Genomic DNA, 22,246 nt, shown 5'->3' on the forward strand with positions numbered 1-22,246 from the left:
AAATAAAGGCTTGTGTCATTTTTCTTTATGAAGGATACCACAGCAGCACAAACTTTAGCCAATTAAATGAGAAAGTGCAAATACATAGAACCGTAAGAGCAGACCAAAGGAAGCATTGAAATGGAGGAGACAAGCTACACCTTTGCACACTCTAGCTATTTGTGCTCAAAGGGACATGTCCACCCCGCACTGATCACGGGTAGCCTCCTCACTCTTCATCTGAGCCAGTCAGGAGGGCCGTCTGGTAAGTGTGATCTGACTTCAGCTTCTGAATCCCAATGATTTCTCCTCCGCACCTCTTTAACCGAGTCAAATGGCTATAATAGAGCAACAATAAGAAACCATGAAATTAGCCCCCCGAATTCCCTTATTCTCTCAACCAAGGATGTTAAAGTTATCTACTGGTTCTTAGCGCATTTTCTTTGTAAGTCCACCAGATGCTGTGGTTGTCTGCATATCTTACTTCTTAGGCAGTGTTCACTGGTAGATACAGGGACTCATGATTAATAATATTTAATAGTTAATGTCATAACAGTCTAAACCTAGGTCTCCTGCCTCCCAGTGTATGTTTCACCGACCAGGCAGTAGAACTAAAGGAAACTGTGACCTTCTCTTCAGTTTGGTCTGCGTGGAACTGTGTATGTGATGTATATCTGCTTTGGGTAGGTAAATCAGAAACTAGAGGGGCAGCTACAATGACAGAACTAATAATAGCATATCCTAAAAGTCGCTTGCTCTGCAGTTCAGGACGGTCTGCCATTGACTCATAGGGTGACCTCGATCAAGTTACTCAGTCTTTCAAGCCTTGGTTTCCCCATCTGTAAAATGTTACCGTGTATACTTCATAAAATAATGAGGATGCAGTGGCGTAATAGACTTGTGCTTCCCACAGTGCCTGGGAGAGTGAGTGCACAGGAATGATCAGCTATCCCAGTAACCTCTGAACAGCCCTCAAAAGGGTACTTGCTGTCATGGCATCGTGTCTGATTGTCACATCTCTGGGGAGGAGGTGGGGCAGATCCAGGAACAAGGGTCTGCAGTCCAGTACCAATGCCTAATTCAGAGGTTTTCCTTTCACCCGACAGCCTTCCAGTCTGTCAGAACTGCCTTTGAAACCTGAGTCTGTGAGGTTACTACGACCAGACAGCCCTTCAGCCTTTCAATATCTCGCCCATTTGCAGGTGTAGACTACCTTGCACAGAACTTGGCAAGTATTTGGCACTCATGAAGTGGTGGAAGTTAGCACTGATTAGTTATGAAATGTGGGCCACTGGAAATAAAAATGCAGTGCAGTAGATTTTGGGGACAAGGGGTTAGGAGAAAAAAGCTAGACAAAAGTTGTCTTCCTTTGGACTTACCAGTAAACGAGAGAGTAGTTGATGGCCACAATGCAGAGGGCAGCCATGTAGTGCCAGCAGAAACACATGGTGATGAACATGATGTTTGCTTCATCTTTCTGGTCCCATTCGGGTCCTCCAAACGGTGGGAACAGCACAAACCCAATCTGGTGGGTAGTACAGAGAAGTCGGCCTTAGTTGGTTCTGAGAGGCACAAGCTTACGTCCTTCCCGTGCTACCCAAGTTTCCATGCATTCCCATTACCTCCTATTTCTCATACCTCCATTAGCATAGAAAAGGCCTTTTTGCACAGGAGAAATGACCTGAGTCAATTCTGGTTTTAGTATGGGCTTATTAAAACGAAATATCAGGGCCCACATTGCAAGTCAGCAGTTTAGCAAGTGGAGCTTGTAACAAACTATAGAAATGACCCCTGAAAGTACTGCATGTGGAGCCCTGTGAATGGGGTCAGCACCTCCACTGGGGAGGGCAGATGGGGAATTTCTTAATATGCTCTTTATGCTCCGTGGATTCTGCTTGTCAATCCGTGAGCAAGATATTAATGGGTAAAATTAAATCATGGGGCGGACATGGGGAGACCAGTGGCCATCTCAACCCATTCACATGGCATGTCAGTGCTGCCCCTACGTGACTTCTCTTGACAAACTGAGCGGGGCTCCCTGAATCCACACAATGTGAAGCGCACTGTTTTGAAAAATTACCTGCCAGAACCAGGTGCCCTGAAGAATAACAAGAGTGGTTCGGAAAAGTTGCAGCACAATGTTGTCCCGGAGGATCACCTCTAAGAAGATGCTGAAAGTCCCTCCAAACAGTGCACACAGCAGGAGTGAGTGGATGTGCTGGTCCAAGGGTGGTCGGTTATGGACATGGTAGTAGAAGAGAAAACCTGCACAAAGCCATTTCAGCCATCAGAGATTTGCTGGTTTCTACTCCATTGCTAGAATGCCCTCTTACACCTGTCTCAAAGCGAGATTTTTCAGCAGTTACAAAGTCAGTTTATGTGACGTGGGGCAACAGACGCAGATTAGATTTATTTTGTGTATGAAGTGGATATAAGTTGCAAAGGATGTGTCTTAAAATCTCTTAATCCGTGGTAGCTTCAATACAGGATGTGTAGGTGAAACACGTTGCTGATTCGTGACAAATCGTGTGTGTATGTGTACTTGAAATTCAGTTTTGCCCTGATTCAACCTTTCTTCGTCTCTTCCTGGGGTTCAGAAGTGAGGTTGTTGGATTACAAAGTGCCTTCTCATTACTCTGGTTAATATGAGTTATATTGGGAGATCTGTCCTAGCTGCTGGGTGGGTCTCCTGAGGTTTGCAATGGAGTCCAGGCAAGAACACTCCTGGGTCGGGGGTGGAGTGCAGTGTCTCCTCCGCCGGACAGAGGGAGTTCTCTGGCATGGGTAGCATCCATCCACGTTTTGGAGAGTTCTTGTGTGTTTCAGTGTGCATGTGCACTCAGGTACATGAGTGTGATGGGGGAGGGAGCAGGGAGAGGCCAAGTCCCATGCAGGTTTTTGAAATTCAGAGATTTGGATTTTCTGGGGAAGGTTATTATCTTTGCAGTACTTCTGGTCTTTATATTCTGGTCTGTTACAAAAGCAATTTGTCTGTCTCTTACTTTGTTATTTTTTTCCATCCCTACCCCTAAGTTACCTTCAGTGAATACTGCCATAGCCATAACCAATCTGTCCACCCCCAGGGGAACGTGGGCGATGAGATAGGTGAGCATGTCCACGATTCCCGAGACTGCAAAGAACAGATACATGGTGCTGTGCTGCCAGTTCATCAACTTCACCCACTGGTTTTCATGGTACAGGTGGAAGTAGGGCCCATCTGGAACAAACTGCTCTGCCAGGATCCCTGCAGGGAAGTGAGAGTGGAAATTAAGGAGGGAAGTGTAGCTCCGGGGCAGATGGGAAACAAATGCCCCCAAGTCATGAATGAAGTCGAGATGCGAGATGCGGGTGAAAGCCTACTTTGCTCTCTCAGATGCAGCTACTTGAGTATAAAAGAAGGCATTTGCTGAGGAGCCTGTGTAGACCTCTTGCCTTTGTTGTTTCTTTGGGGGTGGGGGTGCAGAGCAAGGAAGCAATAGAAACAGCCACACAGGTCCCCAGGATATTTGTCCAGTGGCTGAGATGAAGGCAAGGCATCATCACTTATGTGGGAATGTGGCTGGTACGTTCATCTCGGGGCTCAGTGAGCAATGAAAGAAGTCGCGGAAAGGAACAAGTAGGTGGCAAATAATGGAATCTGAGCAGAGACACGCTGGTGATAAAGGTACCTGTGCATGCCTAAGGGGGAGAAGCAGCTGCCAGGTGTGTCTGTGAGGGCTGACTTAAGTGCATGGTTTTCCTGAGCACAGAGTGAGCACCTTCCCCTAGCTTTCAGTCTCTGTGCCCTAAACACTGGGAGAAGCAGGTGAGGGCCCCTTCACTGCGGTGTCAGGAGACGTAAGCCTTTGAGATGGGGTAGCTCTCAGTTCTTGTCCCTTCTCTGTCTTTTGTTTAGGAAAGCAAAAGATTGGCCTTTATTCCTGGTGCCCATAACGTTCTTGGGGCCTCGAATAATCCTCCACGGCGACATTCTGAACCCTGTTCTCCAAACTTTGTTTTGTTTTAAACCCAGCCCCTTCCTGAATTTATGCATGAAGGAGCAAGGAATTGGTGTAAACAAGCTGGGAGAAGGGAGGTCCACTGACACTAGAATGGAAGTCCTGTGGCAGCAGGGACTGTTTGGTTCCCCCTTGTAGCCTTAAAACCTGGAGCAGTGAGTTCCTGCACATGGTAGGAGCTCAGGAGACGTTGAGTGACTATTAATTTTCACCCAGCAAAGAGGCCAAATATTTTTCTGGCTCTATTTTCTAGGCAAAGTTGATGCTGTCCTTAGCATTTAAGCCATATAGTTCCTGTCACTTCTCAACTCCAGAAAGATGAGATGCCTGGATGGTGAATGGGAAAATTCAGCTAGACCAGGCAAACCAAGCTAAGCACCTTTGCTCCCTCCAAGAGAAGCTGCTGGTGTTGCTTCCGTTCCTTCTGAGAGACAGCCAAAGTGATTCGTGGCAAAATGCAAGTGCAGAATAAGATCCCTCATTACTCACGTTACTCAGAGCGGATCCTGAGGAAGAACACTTTCTACTATTGGCACGGCTGGCCCTTTTTCATGTGGCCATTAGTGGAGTGGAATGGATGACCAGTCACGGTGGAAGGACGTGAAATTTTGTTGGAATGGGACACAGTAAGGGAAAATCCCTTTCAGACAGCCCTCTGTTGGCTTTTTTTGGGGGTCTGTTCCACTGCCTCTCTTATTAGCCGTCCAACATCAAGTTCCCGTCTTTGTAATTGCTTGAGATTTGGGGTTGGAGGATATGCCAAGGAAGTGGGTGGTAACTACTCTTGAGATTCTAGTGGACAACTGGAAAAAAGATGGTTTTTTTCTAAAACTAAACTCCATTTAGTACTTTCTTATAACTCATGTACATGAGCTCACTCTAATTTGTTCTATTTTTTTATTTGTGTTTTACCTTTTTCATAAAGTGTATCTTCTGTTCCTACATCTTATACCTGTGTCCTTCTAGGGCAAAGAATGTAGTTTATTTGGCAGTGTTTCATGGTGCACTACGATGTAAGGTGCTATTAACTGTTAACATTACAAAGCTCAGTGCACAACAGATACTATAAAATATTTACTGGCTGACTGAATATCCCTGTTTATTATCTGCTGGTGGAAACATCCATTTCACAGGGACCAGAAAATGGGTTCAAGTTCTGCATGTGATGGGGAGACCCCTGGACCAGATAAGCCCCTTCTTACCAATGACTGAAAACAAAGTTCGGATTGCGGCTTCAATGATCTCAAGGCGCTGATGGTAATGAGTCAGTTGGCTGCTTTTCCCCTTTTGGTGGAAGTATATCAGTGGATACTTCACTGACCACCACAGTCCAACTATCAAGAAAAAACTCCCTGGGAGAGCATGGCCCTTAAAGTTTGCCATCAGTGTTCTTGGACACCTAAGAAAATAGGGGACAGCTGTTAGGTGACTGAATGAAGAAAACATAAATGTATATTTTGGCAGGAAACACAGTGTGTGATTGAGGATTCCAGATCATAAGCCATGTTAAGAAGGATCCACTCATTCTCATAAAATAAGCCTTCATGTTATGTCATCAAAGTCCTGTCTGCTGAGTGAGTGCCCAAGAGAATACTCCTGGCTCAAAGGCTTTTTTAAAAACATGGGTAAAATAAAAGGGGGCTGGGGATGGGGAGGAGGGTAGGCAAATATTTACTGATCGCAGGGTGCAAAAGCTTACCTAAATGTGGAGAGAATTAAAGAAAATTCATCTATGTAAGTATTTTTTGCATATCAAAAACATTAAATCAGGAAGACATTTGTAATAGTTATGGTAAATGGCTATTGTGTTAGTCTTTTGCAAATAAGAAAATGGGCAAAAGACATGAATATGCAATTCACAAAATGATACAAATTGATAAATACTGTAATTCCAGATGACAAATGAAGGTATAATATCATTTTCCACCTAATTTGAAAATAATTTGAAGATTTAGAGATTTGAGGGGCACCTGGGTGGCTCAGTTGGTTAAGCGCCCAACTTTGGCTCAGATCATGTTCTCATGATCTCACAGCTCAGAGCCTGGAGACTGCTTCAGGTTCTGTGTCTCCCTCCCTCTCTGCCCCTCTCCTGCTCCTGCTGTGTCTCTCAAAAATAAATAAATGTAAAACAAAAACAAAAATCTAGAGATTTGATGCAGCCTTCTAATATAAAGGAATATGGTCTATATGATTCAAATTTGGCAAAAGTAAAAATGATTATATAGGGACATTCAGTTGACTAAGTGCCCCAACTCTTGACTTTGGCTCAGGTTATGTTCTCATGGTTTGTGAGTTTGAGCCCCAAGTCAGGCTCTGTGCTGAGAACTAAGAGCCTGCTTAGGATTCTCTTGTCTCCTCTCTCTCTGCCCCTCCCCCACCCATATATTCTCTCTCTCTCTCTCTCTCTCTCTCTCTCTCTCTCTCCTTCCTCTCTCTCTCAAAAATAAATACACTTTAGTAAAAATATATATATAAAAACACCACCTTATTCCAAAAAAGATAGCAGTCATGATTTATATTTATCCCATTTACAGTCATGCAGACTATATGATTAAAATGGTAAGTATTGGTTTAAGATGGCAGATAAGTAGGGGGACCAGGATTTTCCTCAACCCTCAAACACAGCAGTATTGAGGTCAGATCACTTGAAACACCCAGGAATTCGATCTGTGGAGTGGCAGAAAGATCTCCTCAGGTGGAGGGAGACAGCTTGGCAGGATCTAGCCTTGAGCTGAAACTCAAAGGTACAAAGATGCATGACTTTCTCCTGTCTCCAAATGGAGCTGGAAACATGGCTGTGCTCCTGGGGAGGAGGGAGCCAGCCCAGAATGCATAGCGCAGTGTAACGATCTCAGGGGTACACTGGAAGAGAACAGCCCCCTTCCTTGAGTATTGTGGGAAGAGGGTTTATTGCCTCTCGAAGGACAAGAGTTCCTGTAGGTACCAGCCAAAGACCTTTTATCAGCAGGGCAGGGTGGCACTACACCAGAACAGGGTCTACAAAGTGCAGGGCCCCTTAAGACATGGGGTTTTGAATCCCAGCTGAGTGCCTAGGAGGCACGAGAGACTGGAGCAGGGCAAGCTGACCCCCCAGCTACTCTCGGAGGGCTGCATGAACAGTGTGGTTTGAGACACTCGATCTGGGGAGGAGAAATTGGGGTGTTGCCATTTTTTCCCCGTCACCAACACAGTGGGGCTTCAGAGAGCAGCAGAGCCCCCAGTGGAGGGGGGACCTGCTTTTTTTCCTTTCTCTTTCTCTGAACTTAGCTTTGTAGTTTTCTCTGGTCTTTTCTCTCAATTTTCTCTTTCTGTGGGATCAGGCTCCCCCCCCACCGCCTTGTTTTCTTTTTCCAGGGTTAAACAGACAAAGCACATCTGGCTGAAGGTCCAAACACTCCACCACTACAAGCAGGGAGGAACTCTGCAGAGGACTGTCCAGTGGAATAGAGCAGCCAAATACACGACAACAGAGTGCATGCACCAAAAACACTTCCTGAAGTGTCAGGTCCTGGATAGGGTATGATCCCTTTTTAAAATAGTACTCTCAGGTGCAAGTCACATAACAAGCTTTTAAAATACACAAAAGCCAGAAACTTAGCCAAGATGACAAAATGGAAGAATCCTCCCCAAAAGAAAATTCTGGAAAAAAATCACAGAGAATTGCTCTCAAGACAGATATAAACAATATATCTGAAAAAGAATTTAGATTAAAAGTCATAAGACTAATAGCTGGCCTTGAAAAAGTATAGGAGACAGCAGAGAAACTCTGCAGAGATCAAAGACCTGAGAACAGTCACGATGAAAGTACTATAATTGAGGTGCAAAATAAACTAGACACAGTGACAGCAAGGATGGAAGAAGCAGAACAGAGAATAGGTGAAATAGAAGATAAAATTATGGGAAATGATGAAGTGAAAAGAAGAGGGAAAGGAAATTACTGGATCAAAAGGGGGGAAATTAGAGAACTAAGTGATTACATGAAATGAAACCGTATCTGTATCATAGAAGTTCCAGAAGAGGAAGAGCAAGAGAAAGGGGCAGAAGGTTTATTTGAACAAATTATAGCTGAGAACTTCCCTAATCTGGGAAAGGAAGCAGGCATTCAAGTCCAAGAGACACAGAGTACTCCCTTCAAAATCAACAAAAACAGATCAACACCACAACGTATCATAGTGAAACTGGCAAAATACAAAGATAGAGAATTCTGAAAGCAGCTAGGGACAAATGGTCCTTAACCTGTAAGGGTAATAGCATATCTTTCCACTGAAACTTGGCAGGCCAGAAAGGAGTGGCAGGAAATATTCAATATGCTGAATAGGAAAAATATGCAGCCAAGAATCCTTTATCCAGCAAGGCTGTCATTCAGAATAGAAGGAGAGATTAAGACAAAAACTAAAGCAATTCATGACCACTAAACCAGCCCTGCAAGAGATCGTAAGGGGACTCTCTGAATGGAAAGCAGCAAAGACTACAAAAGATCAGAAACATCACCACAAACAAAACCTACAGATAACACAATGGCACTAAATTCACATCTTTCAATAATCACTCTGAAAGTAAATGGACTAAATGCCTCAATCAAAAGACACAGGGTATCAGAATGGATAAAAAAACAAGATCCATCTATATGCTGCCTACAAGAGACTCATTTTAGACCTCAGGACACCTGCAGGTTGAAAGTGAGGGGATGGAGAACCACCTATCATGCTAATGGACGTCAAAAGAAAGCCATAGTAGCCATACTTACATCAGACAAACTAGATTTTAAAACCAAGACAATAACAAGAGATAAAGAAGGGCATTATATCATTAAAGCATCTATCCATCAAGAAGAGCTAACAATCATAAATATGCCCCAACATGAAAGAACCCAAATATATAAATCAATTAATCACAAACATAAGCAAACTTACTGATAATGTAATTATACTTACAACAATGGACAGATTATCTAGGTAGAAAATCAATAAGGAAGCAATGGTTCTGAATAACACATTGGACCAGATGGACTTAACAGATATATTCAAAACTTTTCATCCTAAAGCAGCAGAATACATATTCTTGAGTGGACATGGAACATTCTCCAAATAGATCACATACTGGTCACAAAACAGCCCAAGTACACAAAGACTGAGATCATACCATGCATATTTTCAGATCACAACGCTATGTAACTTGAAATCAACCACAAGGAAAAATTTGGAAAGATCCCAAATACATGGAGGTTAAAGAACATTCTACTAAAGAATAAATGGGTTAATCAGGAAATTAAAGAAGAAATTAAAAAATACATGGATGCAAATGAAAGTGAAAACACGACAGTCCAAACCCTTTGAAATGCAGCAAAGGCAGTCCTAAGAGGAAAATACATTGCAGCTCAGGCCTATCTCAAGAAACAAGAAAGATCCCAAATACACAATCTAACCTCACACCTAAAGGACCCCAAAATTCAGCAGCAAATAAACCCAAAACCAGTAGAAGGGAAACTGTAAAGATTACATCATAAATAAATGACATAGAATCCAAAACAGAGTAGAACAGATCAATGAATCTAAGAGCTGGTTTTTTGAAAGAATAAACAAAATTGATAAACCTATACCCAGATTTCTCAAAAACTAAAGAGAGAGGACCCAAATAGATAAAAATCATGAAAGGAAGAGGAGAGATCACAACACCACAGAAATACAAACAATTATTAGAGAATACTATGAAAAATTTTATGCCAAACTGGACAATCAGGAAGAAATGGACAAATTCCTAGATACACACTACCAAAACTCAAGTGGAAAGAAATGAAAATTTGAACAGACCCATAACCAGGGAAGAAATTGAATCAGTTATCAAAAATCTCCCAATAAATAAGAGTCCTGGGCCAGATGGCTTCCCAGGGGAGTTCTACCAGACATTCAAAGCAGAGTTAATACCTATTCTGCTCAAACTGTTCCAAAAAATAGAAATGGAAGGAAAGCTTCCAGACTCATTCTATGAAGCCAGTATTACCTTGATTCCAAAACCAGATAAAGACCCTACTAAAAAGGAGAATTGGAGGCCAATATCCCTGATGAATCTGGAGGCAAAAATTCTCAACAAAAAACACTAGCAAACCAAATTCAACAGTACAATAAAAGAATTATTCACCATGATCAAGTGAGATTCATTTCTGGGATGTAGGGCTGGTTCAATATTTGCAAATCAATCAACATGATATGCAACATTAATAGAAGAAAGGATAAGAACCATATGATCCTGGGGGTGCCTGGGTGGCTCAGTTAAGTGTCTGACTCTTGATTTCAGCTCAGGTCATGATTTCATGGTTCATGAGTTTGAGGTCCATGTTGGGCTCTGCACTCACTGCATGGAGTCTGTTTCTGATCTTCAGATATTCTGTCTCCCTATTTCTAGCCTTCCCCTGCTTCTCTTTCTGTTTCTCTCTCTCTCTCTCTCTCTCTCTCTCAAAAATAAATATTAAAATATTTAAAAAATAAGAACCATATGATCCTATCAATAGATACAGAAAAAGCATTTGACAAAATACAGCATCCTTAATAAAAGCCCTCAAGCGAGTCAGGATAGAAGGAACATACCCTTACATCATAAAAGCCTTATTTGAAAGGCCCACAGCTAATATCATACTCAATTAAGAAAAACTTAGAGCTTTCCCCCTGAGATCAGGAACACGACAGGGATGTCCACTCTCCCCACTGTTGTTCAACATTGTGTTGGAGGTCCCAGCTTCAACAACCAGACAACAAAACGAAATTAAAAAAGGCAGCCAAATTGGCAAAGAAGAAGTCAAACTTTCACTCTTCATAGATGACATGATACTCTACATGGAAAACCTGAAAGACTCCACTAAAAAACTGCTAGAGCTGATGCATGAATTCAGCAAAGTCACAGGATATAAAGTCAATGTACAGAAATCAGTTGCATTTTTACACACCAACAATGAAGCAACAGAAAGAGATATCAAGGAATAGATCCCATTTACAATTGCACCCAAACCCATAAGACATCTAGGAATAAACCTAACCAAAGAGGTAAAAGATCTGTACACTGAAAACTATAGAAAGCTTATGAAAGAAATTGAAGAAGACACAAAGAAATGGATAAACATTCCATGCTCATGGATTTCAAGAACAAATATTGTCAAAATGTCGATATTACCCAAAGCAATCTATACATGCAATGCAATCCCTAGCAAAATAGCACCAGCATTCTCCACAGAACTAGAACAATTCTAAAATTTGTATGGAACCAGAAAAGATCCCAAATATCTGAAGTAATATTAAAAAAGAAAACCAAAGCTGGAGGCATCACAATCCCAGACTATAACCTGTATTACAAACCTGTAATCATCAAGACAGTTATGGTATTGGCACAAAAACAGACACATAAATCAATGGAATAGAATAGAGAACCCAGAAATGGACCCACAATATATGGTCAACTAATTTCGACAAAGCAGGAAAAAGTATCCAATGGATAAAAGACAGTCTCTTCAGCAAATGGTGCTAGGAGAACTGGACAGTAACATGCAGAAGAATGAAACTGGACCACTTTCTTACACCATACACAAAAATAAATTCAACATGGATGAAAGACATAAATGTGAGATAGGAAACCATCAAAACCCTAGAGAAGAAAACAGGTAGCAACCTCTTTAACCTTGGCCGTAGCAACTTCTTACTTGACATGTCTCCAGAGACAAGGAAAATAAAAGCAAAAATGAACTATTGGGACCTCATCAAGATAAAAAGCTTCTGGGGGCATCTGGGTGGCTTAGTTGGTTAAGTGTCCAACTTTGGCTCAGGTCATGATCTCATGGTTTGTGGGTTTGAGCCCTGCATCAGGCTCTGTGCTGACAGCTGGGAGCCTGAAGCCTGCTTCGGGTTCTGGGTCTCCCTCTCTCTCTGTCCCTCACCAACTCATGCTATGTCTCTCAAAAATAAATAAACATTAAAAAAATAAAAAAAAATCTTCTGCACAGCAAAGAATATTAGTGAAACTAAAAGGCAACCAATGGAATGGGAGAAGATATTTGCAAATGCCATATTAGATAAAAGGTTAGTATCCCAAATCTATAATGGACTTCACAAATTTGGGGCGCCCAGGCAGCTCAGTCAGTTAAGCGTATGACTTTTGATTTTGGCTCAGGTTATCGTCTCATGGTTCATGGGGTTGAGCCCTGCATTGGTCTCTGCACTGACAGCTTGGAGCCTGTTTGGGATTCTCTCTCTCCCTCTCTCTGCCCCTCCCCTGCTCACTCTCTCTATCTATATCTGTGTCTCAAAATAAATAAACATTTATTTAAGAACTTACCAAACTCAACATCCAAGAAACAAATAATCCAGTGAAAAAATGGGCAGAAGACATGAATAGACACTTTTCAAAGAAGGCATCCAGATGGCAAACAGACACATGAAAATATGCTCATTGTTCATCATCAGGGAAATGCAAATCAAAACCACAAATGAAATACCTCTCACACCGGTCAGAATGGCTAAAATTAACAACTCAGGAAACAACAGATGTTGGCGAGGATGTTGAGAAAGGGGAACCCTATTGCTCTGTTGGTGAGAATGTAAACTGGTGCAGCCACCAGTGTGGAGATTCTTCAAAAAATTAACAGTAAAACTACCCTATGGCCCAGCAATTGCATACTAGGAATTTACCCAAAGGATACAAAAATGCTGATTCAGAGGGGCACATGCACCCCAATGTTTATAGCAATGCTATCAACAATAGCCAAATTATGGAAAGAGCCCACTGTCCATCAACTGATGAATGGCTTAAGAAGATGTTATGTAAATATACATATATACAATGGAATACTACTCACTGATGAAAAAGAATGAAATCTTGCCATTTGCAACAATGTGGATGGAGCTGGAGGGTATTATGCTAAGTGAAATAAGTCAATCAGAGGAAGACAAATATCATATGATTTCACTCATATGTGGAATTTAAGAAACTTAACAGATGAACATAGGGGAAGGGAAGGAAAATAAGATAAAAACAGAGAGGGAGGCAAACCATAAAGGACTTTAACACAGAGAACAAACTGAGGGTTGATGGGGGGAGTGCTGGGGGTGGGTTAAATGGGTTATTAGCATTAAGGAGGGAACTTTTCAGGTTGAGCACTGGGTGTTGCATGTAAGAGATGAATCACTGGGTTCTACTCCTGAAGCCAAGAGTACACTGTCTGTTAACAACTTGAAAATAAAGAAAATAATAATAAAAAACAACAACAACAACAAAAGATAAGTGTTAGCTAGAACTGATTCAGAAGAAAAATGATTCTAATCCTGGGGGACCTGGGTGGTGACCTAAAGAATGTGTAAAGTGGGAGAAAAACAGCAGGTGATGGTGATTAGAACATATCTGCTAGGAACATAAAGATGGTCTGCACATGCTATTCCAGCCCTGGCCATCAGGGACATCTACCCCTCTATCAGTGGTACATGGTCAGGGCTGTTTCACATCTGATACATTTACAGCTGAGGTCTCCACCCTTCACCAAGAACTTTCACAAGTTTTAAAAAAACTTTATAGTTAAAAAAAAAATCAAATTGCATTTAAAATTCTTAAAATGAAAAGCAGCAGCCCCATGTCCCATCCCTCCTCACCCACTAGTGAAACCACTTTAAACCCTTCCCATTGTTTCTTCTGGTACTTACTTCCACAATTCTCATTCATTTGTGCATGCTGCCATTTGTTATTATATCGTTGTCAGGCATTATCCACCAACTTCCTGGAGCTCTCTTATAACCTCTCCCTCCTCTTCAACCGGTCATGTTCACTGTAGTTACATTATGTTCATTTGCTTAAATCATTAGTTTCATTATTATGGCTCTGTAGATCCAAAGTCCTTACCAGAGCTGATAAATCCTACATGATCCTGAGCTATCTCTTTGACCTCTCTCCTACCCCTTCAGCCATGCAACACAGGGTCCCTTCCATTGCCTTCCATTTCCAAGCACAGACCCCCTCCTGCTTCTGGGCCTGGGCTGTCTGTTCTTTCTAGTGGTTCCCCACAGAGAGCCAACAGGTCTTTCCTTCATTTTCTTCAGGTATCTGTTCAAATGTTACTTTATTCCCTGACTACTTTGTGAAAAGTAGCAGGCATGTCCCACTTTCCAATCCAGGTATACTACTGCTTCTCCTCCTACTTTTCCTTCTCCCTCTCCTCCTTCTTCTTCTCCTCCGCTTCCTCCTCATCCTGGTCCTCTTCCTCCTCCTCTTCCCTCTTTTTTTTTTTTTTTTTAAGAATTCATTGTATGTTTATTATTTACAGCCAATCATTATCTAACAAATGCTATCTGGTGTACGTCTAAATTTTCTTTAAGGCATGGATCACTATCTGATATTGCATATTGATTTTCTTTTTAGCATCCAGCTCTATCCACTAGAATGTACACTCCCTGAAAGGAGGGATTTGATCTGTTTTGTTGTTGCCGTTAGCCCAGTGCTTACAGCAGGCCCTGACTTGGTAAGCACTCAAATATTTGTGGAACGAATACATGCTCATCCAAGTAGCATATTATGGGTTGTATTTTCACCATTGTTATTTTATTCTGGAATTAATATTTGCCTTGTTTTTCATTTGTTTACTTTCCCATATACCTAATCACTGTGTTTTTCCCCAAAAGAGCTAACAGATCTGCCAAATGTCCTCCAAATTGTCTAGATATTCAAACATCAGAAAACTTGTCAGTTCCATTTTATTCCTAGAGACCTTTCTTCCAGGACCTTTTATCCTCTGTCCCCAAAACTGGACTGGTTTTCTATCATCCTGGAGCATTTGGCACTATCTTTTAAATTCCCTTTGCCTTTTCCTGTTTTTGACCCCCCTGTTTCTTGGATGCCATTTATTCTTCTGTCCTGGTTTATTTCCATTAATATGCCTCTAGTTATTCCCCAAAATATGAACAAAAGGTAGATTCTTTGAGAATTTGTATGGCTGACAATCTCTGCATTTTTAAATAATCAAAACAGGCTTCCTTAATCTATTCATATTCATTGTAATTATTAACGTGGTTACATTTTGCTACTTGTTTTCTATGTCTCTTTTATGTTTTTTCAAAAAGACTATTTTTTTAGAGCTCTAAACAACAACAAATTGAGAGTAATGTACAGAGATTTTCCCTACACCTTTTGCCTGCACACGTGCATAGTCTCCCCTATTTTTGATACCACTCATCAGAATGGTGCTTTTTTTTTTTTTTTTTAAACCAAGGATGAGTCTACATTGACACATCATAATTACCCAAAGTCCATAGTTTGCCGGAGGGTTCATTCCTGATGTTGTGCATTCTATGGCTTTGGACAAAATTATAATGACATGTATCCATCATTATAAATAACACACAGAGTATTTTTACTGCCCTGAAAATTCCCTGTGCCCTGCCTGTTCATTTCTCCCCTTCCCCTACCTCTGACACCACCCCTTTTTATTATCTCCATAGTTTTGCTTTTTCCAGAATGTCAAATGTTGGAATCATACAGTATGTAGCCTCTTCAGATTGGCTTCTCTCACTTGCTAATAAGCACTTTAGTTTCCTCCGGGTCTTTTCACGGCTTGATGGTTCATTTCTTTCTGGCACTGAACAATATTCCATTGTCTGGATATACTGCAGTTTATTTATACACTCAACTACTGAAGGACATCTTGGTTGCTTCCAAGATTCTGGAATTATGAATGAAGCTGTTAGAAACATCTGTGTGTAGGTTTTGTGTGGACATAAGTTTTTATCTCCTTTGGGTAAACACCAAAGAGCAAAATTGCTGGATTGTATGGATAGTTTTGCAGGAACTGCCAAACTATCTTCCAAAGCAGCTGTACCATTCTGCATTTTCACCAGCAACGTATGAGAGTTCCTGTTACTTTACACCCTCCCCGGCATCTGGTGTCAGTGTTCTGGATTCTGGCCATTCCAGGAGGTATGTTATGCTGCCTCATCATTTTCATTTTCATTTCCCTGATGATATACTACGATGTGGAGCATTTTTTCATATGCTTACTTGTATGTCTTAGGTGAAGTGTCTGTCAAGGTGGTTTGGCCCATTAAATTTTTTTTTCTTAAGTTTTAAGTTATTTTGGATATCAGTCCTTTATCAGATGTGTCCTTTTGCAAATATTTTCTCCCAGTCTGTGGCTTGTCTTCTAATTTTCTTGATTTTTGTCTTTTGCAGAGCAGTAGTTTTTAATTTTAATGAAGTCCACCCTTATCAGTTACTTCTTTCATGGATAATGTCTTTGGTGTTGTTAACCTAACAAGGTATCACCATATGCAAGGTCATCTAGGTATTCTTTTATATTATCTTCTAGGAATTTTGCAGCTGTGCATTTTACATTTAGATTTATGGTACATGTGGTTGAAACAAAAGTTTCAAGTTTTGTGATGGTGTAAGGTCTGTGTCTAGATTAATTTTTTGCATGTGGATATCCAGTTGTTCTAGCACCATTTATTGAACAGACTATCTCTGCTCCATTGTGTTGCCTTTATTCTTTTGTCAAAGGTCAGTTGATCAAGGTATATTTCTGGGCCCTATATTTCATTGATCAATTTATCTATTTTTTTGCCAATACCACATTCTCTTGGTTACTATAGCTTTAACATAAGTCTTGAAATTGGGTAACATGAGTCCTTTGACTTTGTTCTTCAGTATTTTGTTGGCTATTCTGCATCTTTGGCCTTTCCATATAAACTTTAGAATCAATTTGTCAACATCCACGAAATAACTTTCTGGGATCTTGATTGAAATTGCATTTAATCTATAGATCTAGTGGGGAAGAACTGACATCTTGACAATAGTGTCTTCCTGTCCATGAACATGGAATATCTTTCCATTTATTTAGTTCTTTGGTTCCATTCATCAGAGTTTTATGGTTTTCCTCTCCTTATTTTGTTAGCTTCATACTTATTTCTTTAAAAAAATTTTTTTAAATGTTTATTTATTTTTGAAAGAGAGAGAGCATGAGTAGGGAGGGGCAGAGAGAGAGGGAGACACAGAATCAAAGTAGGCTCCAGGCTCTGACCTGTCAGTACAGAGCCCGACACAGGCTTGAACTCACAAACTGCAAGATCATGACCTGAGCCTAAGTCGGATGCTTAACAAACTGAGCCACCCAGGTGGCTCAGGTACCCCAGGTACCCCAAGTATTTCTTTTTTGCGGGGTGCTAATGTAAATGTTGTGTTTTTAATTTCAAATTCCACTTGTTCTCTCAGACCTTTTTTGTTCCTCTGTTCCTTGTTTACTGCTGTCTTTTGTGTACAATTTTTTTTAATGTTTATTTATTTTTGGTTGGGAGACACAGCACGAGTAGGAGAGAGACAGAGAAAGAGAGGGAGACACAGAATCCGAAGCAGGCTCCAGGCTCTGAGCTGTCAGCACAGAGCCTGACGCAGGGCTTGAACTCATAGACCGCGAGATCGTGACCTGAGCTGAAGTCAAACTGTCAACCGAATGAGCCACCCAGGTACCCCTAATGTACTATTCTAATTCTTCTTTTCATTTTTTTAAGCTATGTTTTTGAAACCTTATTTTTCTTTTTTAGTGCTTGCTCTAGGAATTACAGTATGCATCACTGTCTATTTTAGGTTAATATTAACTTAATTCTGGTAAAATATAGCAGCTTTGTTAATTTATAGTTTCATTTCCAACCGCCTTCATCATGCCATTGTTGGTATACATATCAACAGTCAATAAATATATTAAATATAAGTATGTGATATATATTATAAACCAACAGTATTGCAATTAGTGCTTCAAATAGGCCTTTTATTTTTTACTTTTTTTTATTAAATTTTGAGTTTTAATTCCAGTATAGTTAACAGACATATTAGTTTTAGGTGTACAATATAGTAATGCAACAAAAAAATATGGAACACTTCATGAATTTGTGTGTCAATCTTGTGCAGGGAGGGGCCACATTAATCTTTGCTGTATTATTCTAATTTTAGTATGTGTGCTGCTGAAGTGAGCACTAAACAGTCTTACATTTTTCAGGAAATAGAGACAGATAGTCTTTTATATTTAATTACATATTTACCATTTCTAGTGCTCTTCATTCCTTCCTGTGCATTTGAATAACCCTCTAATCTCATTTAGTTCCAGCATGAAGGATATCCTTTAATATTTCTTATAGAGCAGTTCTGTTACCAATGAATTCTTTCAGTTTTGCTTTTCTGGAAATATCTTTATTTCATCTTCATTTTTGAAGACTAGTTAGGTTGGATATAGACTTCTTAGTTGGCAGTTTTTTCTTTCAACACTTTGATTATATCATTCCACGGGCTTCTGACCTCCCATGGTACTGATGAGAAATCAGTTATTACTCATACTGTTATTTCCCAGTGAGTCACTTTTTTTCTTGCTTTCAAAATTTTCTTGTTGGGGCACCTGGGTGGCCCAGTTGGTTAAGCCTCCAACCTCAGCTCAGGTCATGATCTCACAGTTCCTGGGTTTGAGCCCCGCATCCGGCTCTGTGCTGACAGAGCACAGATATTTATTTTATCTCCCCAAAATAAATAAACGTTAAAAAAATTAAAAAAAAATTTTGTTTCTTGATATCTTTGGCTTTCAGCCATTTGACTCTGACATATCTTTGTGTTATTCATTTTGTAGGTTTTTTGTTTTGTTTTTGTTGTTGTTTTTATCTTGGCTGAGCTTCTTGGGTCTATAGTTTAATGTTTGTCATCAAACTTGGGGAGTTTCCAGCCATTAATTCTTCAATTATTTTTTCTGACTCCCTTTCCCTGTTCATTCCCATGTTTAACCCATTGAGCCAAGGATTTTCAACCTCCCAATCACTACCCTGAACCGCGTCTGTTTCCCCTGGCAGCAAAACTATTTGTTTTCATGGCTAGCACCAAGTTACTTAAAAGTCTTTGAGTGAAGGGAATTAATGGCAGCAGCCCCAGGCAACAAGGCCATAGTCTCCAACTGTTGTTACCTGAAGATCTAGTAGCTTTTCAAAAATAAAAGCTTCTGTTGAGAGCTTAGCTGAAGTACTCCATATTGCTGTCTCCTCCATTTTGTGTAGCCCGGTGGCCTGCAGGGGCGAACATGCCCTAGATAACAGCTGCAGGGTCACAAGTAAACGTAAGTTCAAGATATGAGTTCCCCAATGGCCCTTGTGATAAACAGTTCCCCTCCTCTCAGGGCCTTCCCCTTATGCAGCCCTTGAATAAGACCCCTGTGAGGCTCACCAAAACCCTGTTCTTTCTTGTTTGAATTGACCAACCCAGACTTAGCCTGGGAATCCTAAGGGCTCTATTTGTGGGTCCCAGTAAAGGTATGTGCACCAGGTCCTGCCACAGTCTCCATGTGTACTCTGCCTTGACCTCCCCGTATGGCCCCTTGAGGCAGGACTTGTACCTTCTCCACCACCTGGGAGTAATAAAATTCTCTATTTCAGTAGTATCTTGTTGAACAGAGACTCACCATCAGACACCTGGGCACCCTTCTTAGCAAATGTTAATTTAACAAAGTCACAACAGCTTCTCAATTTGTTGTCTGACTTTTGTTCATTACCAGTTCCCAGAAATGGCTGGTTTTGACAATTTTGTCTAGCTTTATACAATTTTTTGGCTTGTTTTCAGTTTTTTGCAGAAAGAAACTGCCTACCTATTCATTCTGCCTTAACTAGAAGGCCTTCTTCCCCTTCTTTTTTTTCATTTTTTTAAGACCCTATATTGATCAATATATTTTTTTAAATTCTAACGTTTATTTATTTTTGAGAGAGAGAGACAGAGTGCAAGTGGGAAGGGGCAGAAAGAGAGGGAGACACAGAATCCAAAGCAGGTTCCAGGCTCCAAGCTGTCAGCACAGGGCCTGATGCAGGGTTTGCACTCATGAACTGTGAGATCATGACCTAAGCCGGAGCTGGATGCTTAACTGACTGAGCCACCCAGGTGCCCCACTGATCAATATATTTTTTTAAAAACCTCCATTTTCTTTTCATGTTTAACTGAGGTCCCTCTCAAGATCAAGCCTGTTATACTCCCTTGTCTTCCTAGCCAGAAGTGCAGAAAAACCAGCTTTGCAAATCCTTCCTGTCCCTTCTCATTTTTTTTCCTGAGGAGCGGTACCCTAAATAAAGGCGGAGTCCTTGTCTGTCTTTCTGTAGTGCATACCACTTGTCAAACCCCACCCTTCCCTTTTACCTGGTTTAAGATGCACCTCAGTGGATGGTAGGGCCCACAGCATGTCTGTAGAAACTGTTTCTAAATTTACTTATGCTACTTGGAAAGCTGAATACCTTGATTTCGTGAGGGAGAGGAGCAGGGAGGTAGATTTCTTCCATTAATCAATTATTAGATTAGTTTATTTGCTTAGCTACATCATAGGACATGTGGTAGAAATACAGGATGGGTCAGTTTCAATAAGGAGAAACAAGGTAATAACTAATTTTAAATAGAAGAATAAAAATTTAGACTTCTGACAATTTTGATAACACCATTCAAACAGGCTAAGTCCCTGAGAAGTCTAGCTTAAAAAAATAATTTAAAAATAAGTATTAAATAAAAAAAAAAAGCAAATACTCAAGGGGTAAGCTGCCAAGAATTACATGGTACAAAATATTTCAATCTAAGGAAAACCCACAGAGAAGAAACATCAGAAAGTACTTCTGCAAGGACAAGTTTCCTAACATTCTTATTTTAATATATTCATTCTTTTTTGATATTGTGTGAGATAGCATGGGAGTGTGAAGGGAAGATTGAAGATTGAGTGTTTTGGAGAGGTGGTAGCTTTTTTTTTTTTTTTTTTTTTTTTAGTGTTTATTTTCTTTTTGAGAGAGAGCATGAGCAGGGGAGGGGCAGAAAGAGAGAATCCCAAGCAGGGTCCATGATGCCAGCACAGAGCCTGATGCCGGGCTGGAACTCACGAACCTCAAGATTGTGACCTGAGGTGAAGTCAGATGCTTAATGGACTGAGCCATCCAGGCAGCCGTGGAGAGGGAGGGGGTAGCTTTGAGTTAAAGCTGGCAACCAAGAAGACTAATGGTTCGTGTTATGTCTAAGGAGATCACAGGAAAAGGAACATCATTTGAATAAGAGGTTTGACATGATTTTCCTTGCCCTCCTCATCTTTAGCCATTTCCCCTCTCTATATTCTCTATTTTTCATTGGAGGTAAGTGAAATGAAGACAGGTTGATGGTGTCCAGAAGAGAAAATGCGGGTAAGAGTAAGGAAGAATAGGGGACAAGGAAAAGAGGACAGAAGAGTCATAGACATAGAGGGAGCAAAAGAGATGAAAAATTATGGCCAATGTCATTTGCCTGTACTTAAAAATAAAACGTGATATGGGCCTTAAAAAAAAAAGCCTGAATTTTCCCTTATTTTAGATGAAGAAAGTACACACAGTGGAAGAATAGGATGTATCTAGATGAGTGACAGACTCAAAACCAAGAAGAAAAATGAATTTTATTTTCTTCCTTGAGTGCCTGGGCTTAGCAACCAGCACCCTCCAACATTAGAACCAAGGACTTGGCTTTCATACTTACTAATACATACTTAATGAATTATGGTTTATCTTCACCATGGGATATTATGTAACCATTAAAAAGAATCAATTAGAGCTATACCAGCTGTTCTAGAAGGTTTTCCATGAGAGAGCTGGCTGAGACAAGCAAGATGGAAAAAAACTATTACTTATAATATGACTCCATTTTAAACAACAAAGGTAATGTCCTGCATATATGTATTACATATGTATACAGGTATATGAATATATGAACAGGGAAAGCAAAATGGAAGACTACTTTGAGGGTATTTAACACTATTCATTAAGTATTTCTGGCTCTCTGTCTTCTAGGCACATGGTATGATTGCACTTTCTGGCCCCCTTGTCGTTGGGTGGGGTCTTGTGAGTTGTGGGCTGAAGTGACATGTGTTGGTGCTGGGAGGAAACACATAATTAATTGGCAGTTCCAGACCCCTCAGAACACATTTCACTTTACCACATTACTATCAATGTTCATGACAGTAGCTTCTCCATCAGTCTAGATCCCAGAGTGAGGAGACATTGAGCAGAGCCCCAAACAAGCCATGATGAACACATGGCATAGGAAAAATAAACAGTTGTTGTAATGAGCCACTAAGCTTCGTGGACTGTTTTTATCTAGGATAACCTAAGTTGTTATGAGTCGTACAGATATATATGAGGTTAACATGTTACGGGTAGGATACTCAGGCTTTTGCAGTTTCTTTAAAAAAATATTGGAAAGGGGCGCCTGGGTGGCTCAGTCAGTTGAGCGACCGA

General features: G+C 40.6%; 1 protein-coding gene and 1 non-coding gene across 2 annotated transcripts in view; both read right to left on the minus strand.

Moving 5' to 3' along the window:
- Nucleotides 1-31: 31 nt before the first annotated feature.
- TMEM45B (transmembrane protein 45B) overlaps nucleotides 32-22,246 on the minus strand; it is a 38,275-nt gene continuing 16,060 nt past the window's right edge. The window contains exons 2-6 of the mRNA XM_060605237.3: nucleotides 5,180-5,376; nucleotides 3,017-3,223; nucleotides 2,060-2,244; nucleotides 1,359-1,504; nucleotides 32-317 (exon numbers count right to left, since the gene is read on the minus strand). Coding sequence (XP_060461220.1) covers nucleotides 209-317; nucleotides 1,359-1,504; nucleotides 2,060-2,244; nucleotides 3,017-3,223; nucleotides 5,180-5,360 — 828 coding nt within the window. The 5' untranslated portion in view covers nucleotides 5,361-5,376 and the 3' untranslated portion in view covers nucleotides 32-208. The remainder of the gene's footprint in view (nucleotides 318-1,358; nucleotides 1,505-2,059; nucleotides 2,245-3,016; nucleotides 3,224-5,179; nucleotides 5,377-22,246) is intronic.
- Nucleotides 17,856-17,966, minus strand: LOC132662604 (U6 spliceosomal RNA). Its single transcript, XR_009602626.1, has one exon. It is a non-coding gene; the product is annotated as a U6 spliceosomal RNA (small nuclear RNA).

The sequence above is a fragment of the Panthera onca genome, chromosome D1, assembly GCF_046562875.1.
Source record: "Panthera onca isolate mPanOnc1 chromosome D1, mPanOnc1 haplotype 2, whole genome shotgun sequence".
Taxonomy (NCBI): domain Eukaryota; kingdom Metazoa; phylum Chordata; class Mammalia; order Carnivora; family Felidae; genus Panthera; species Panthera onca.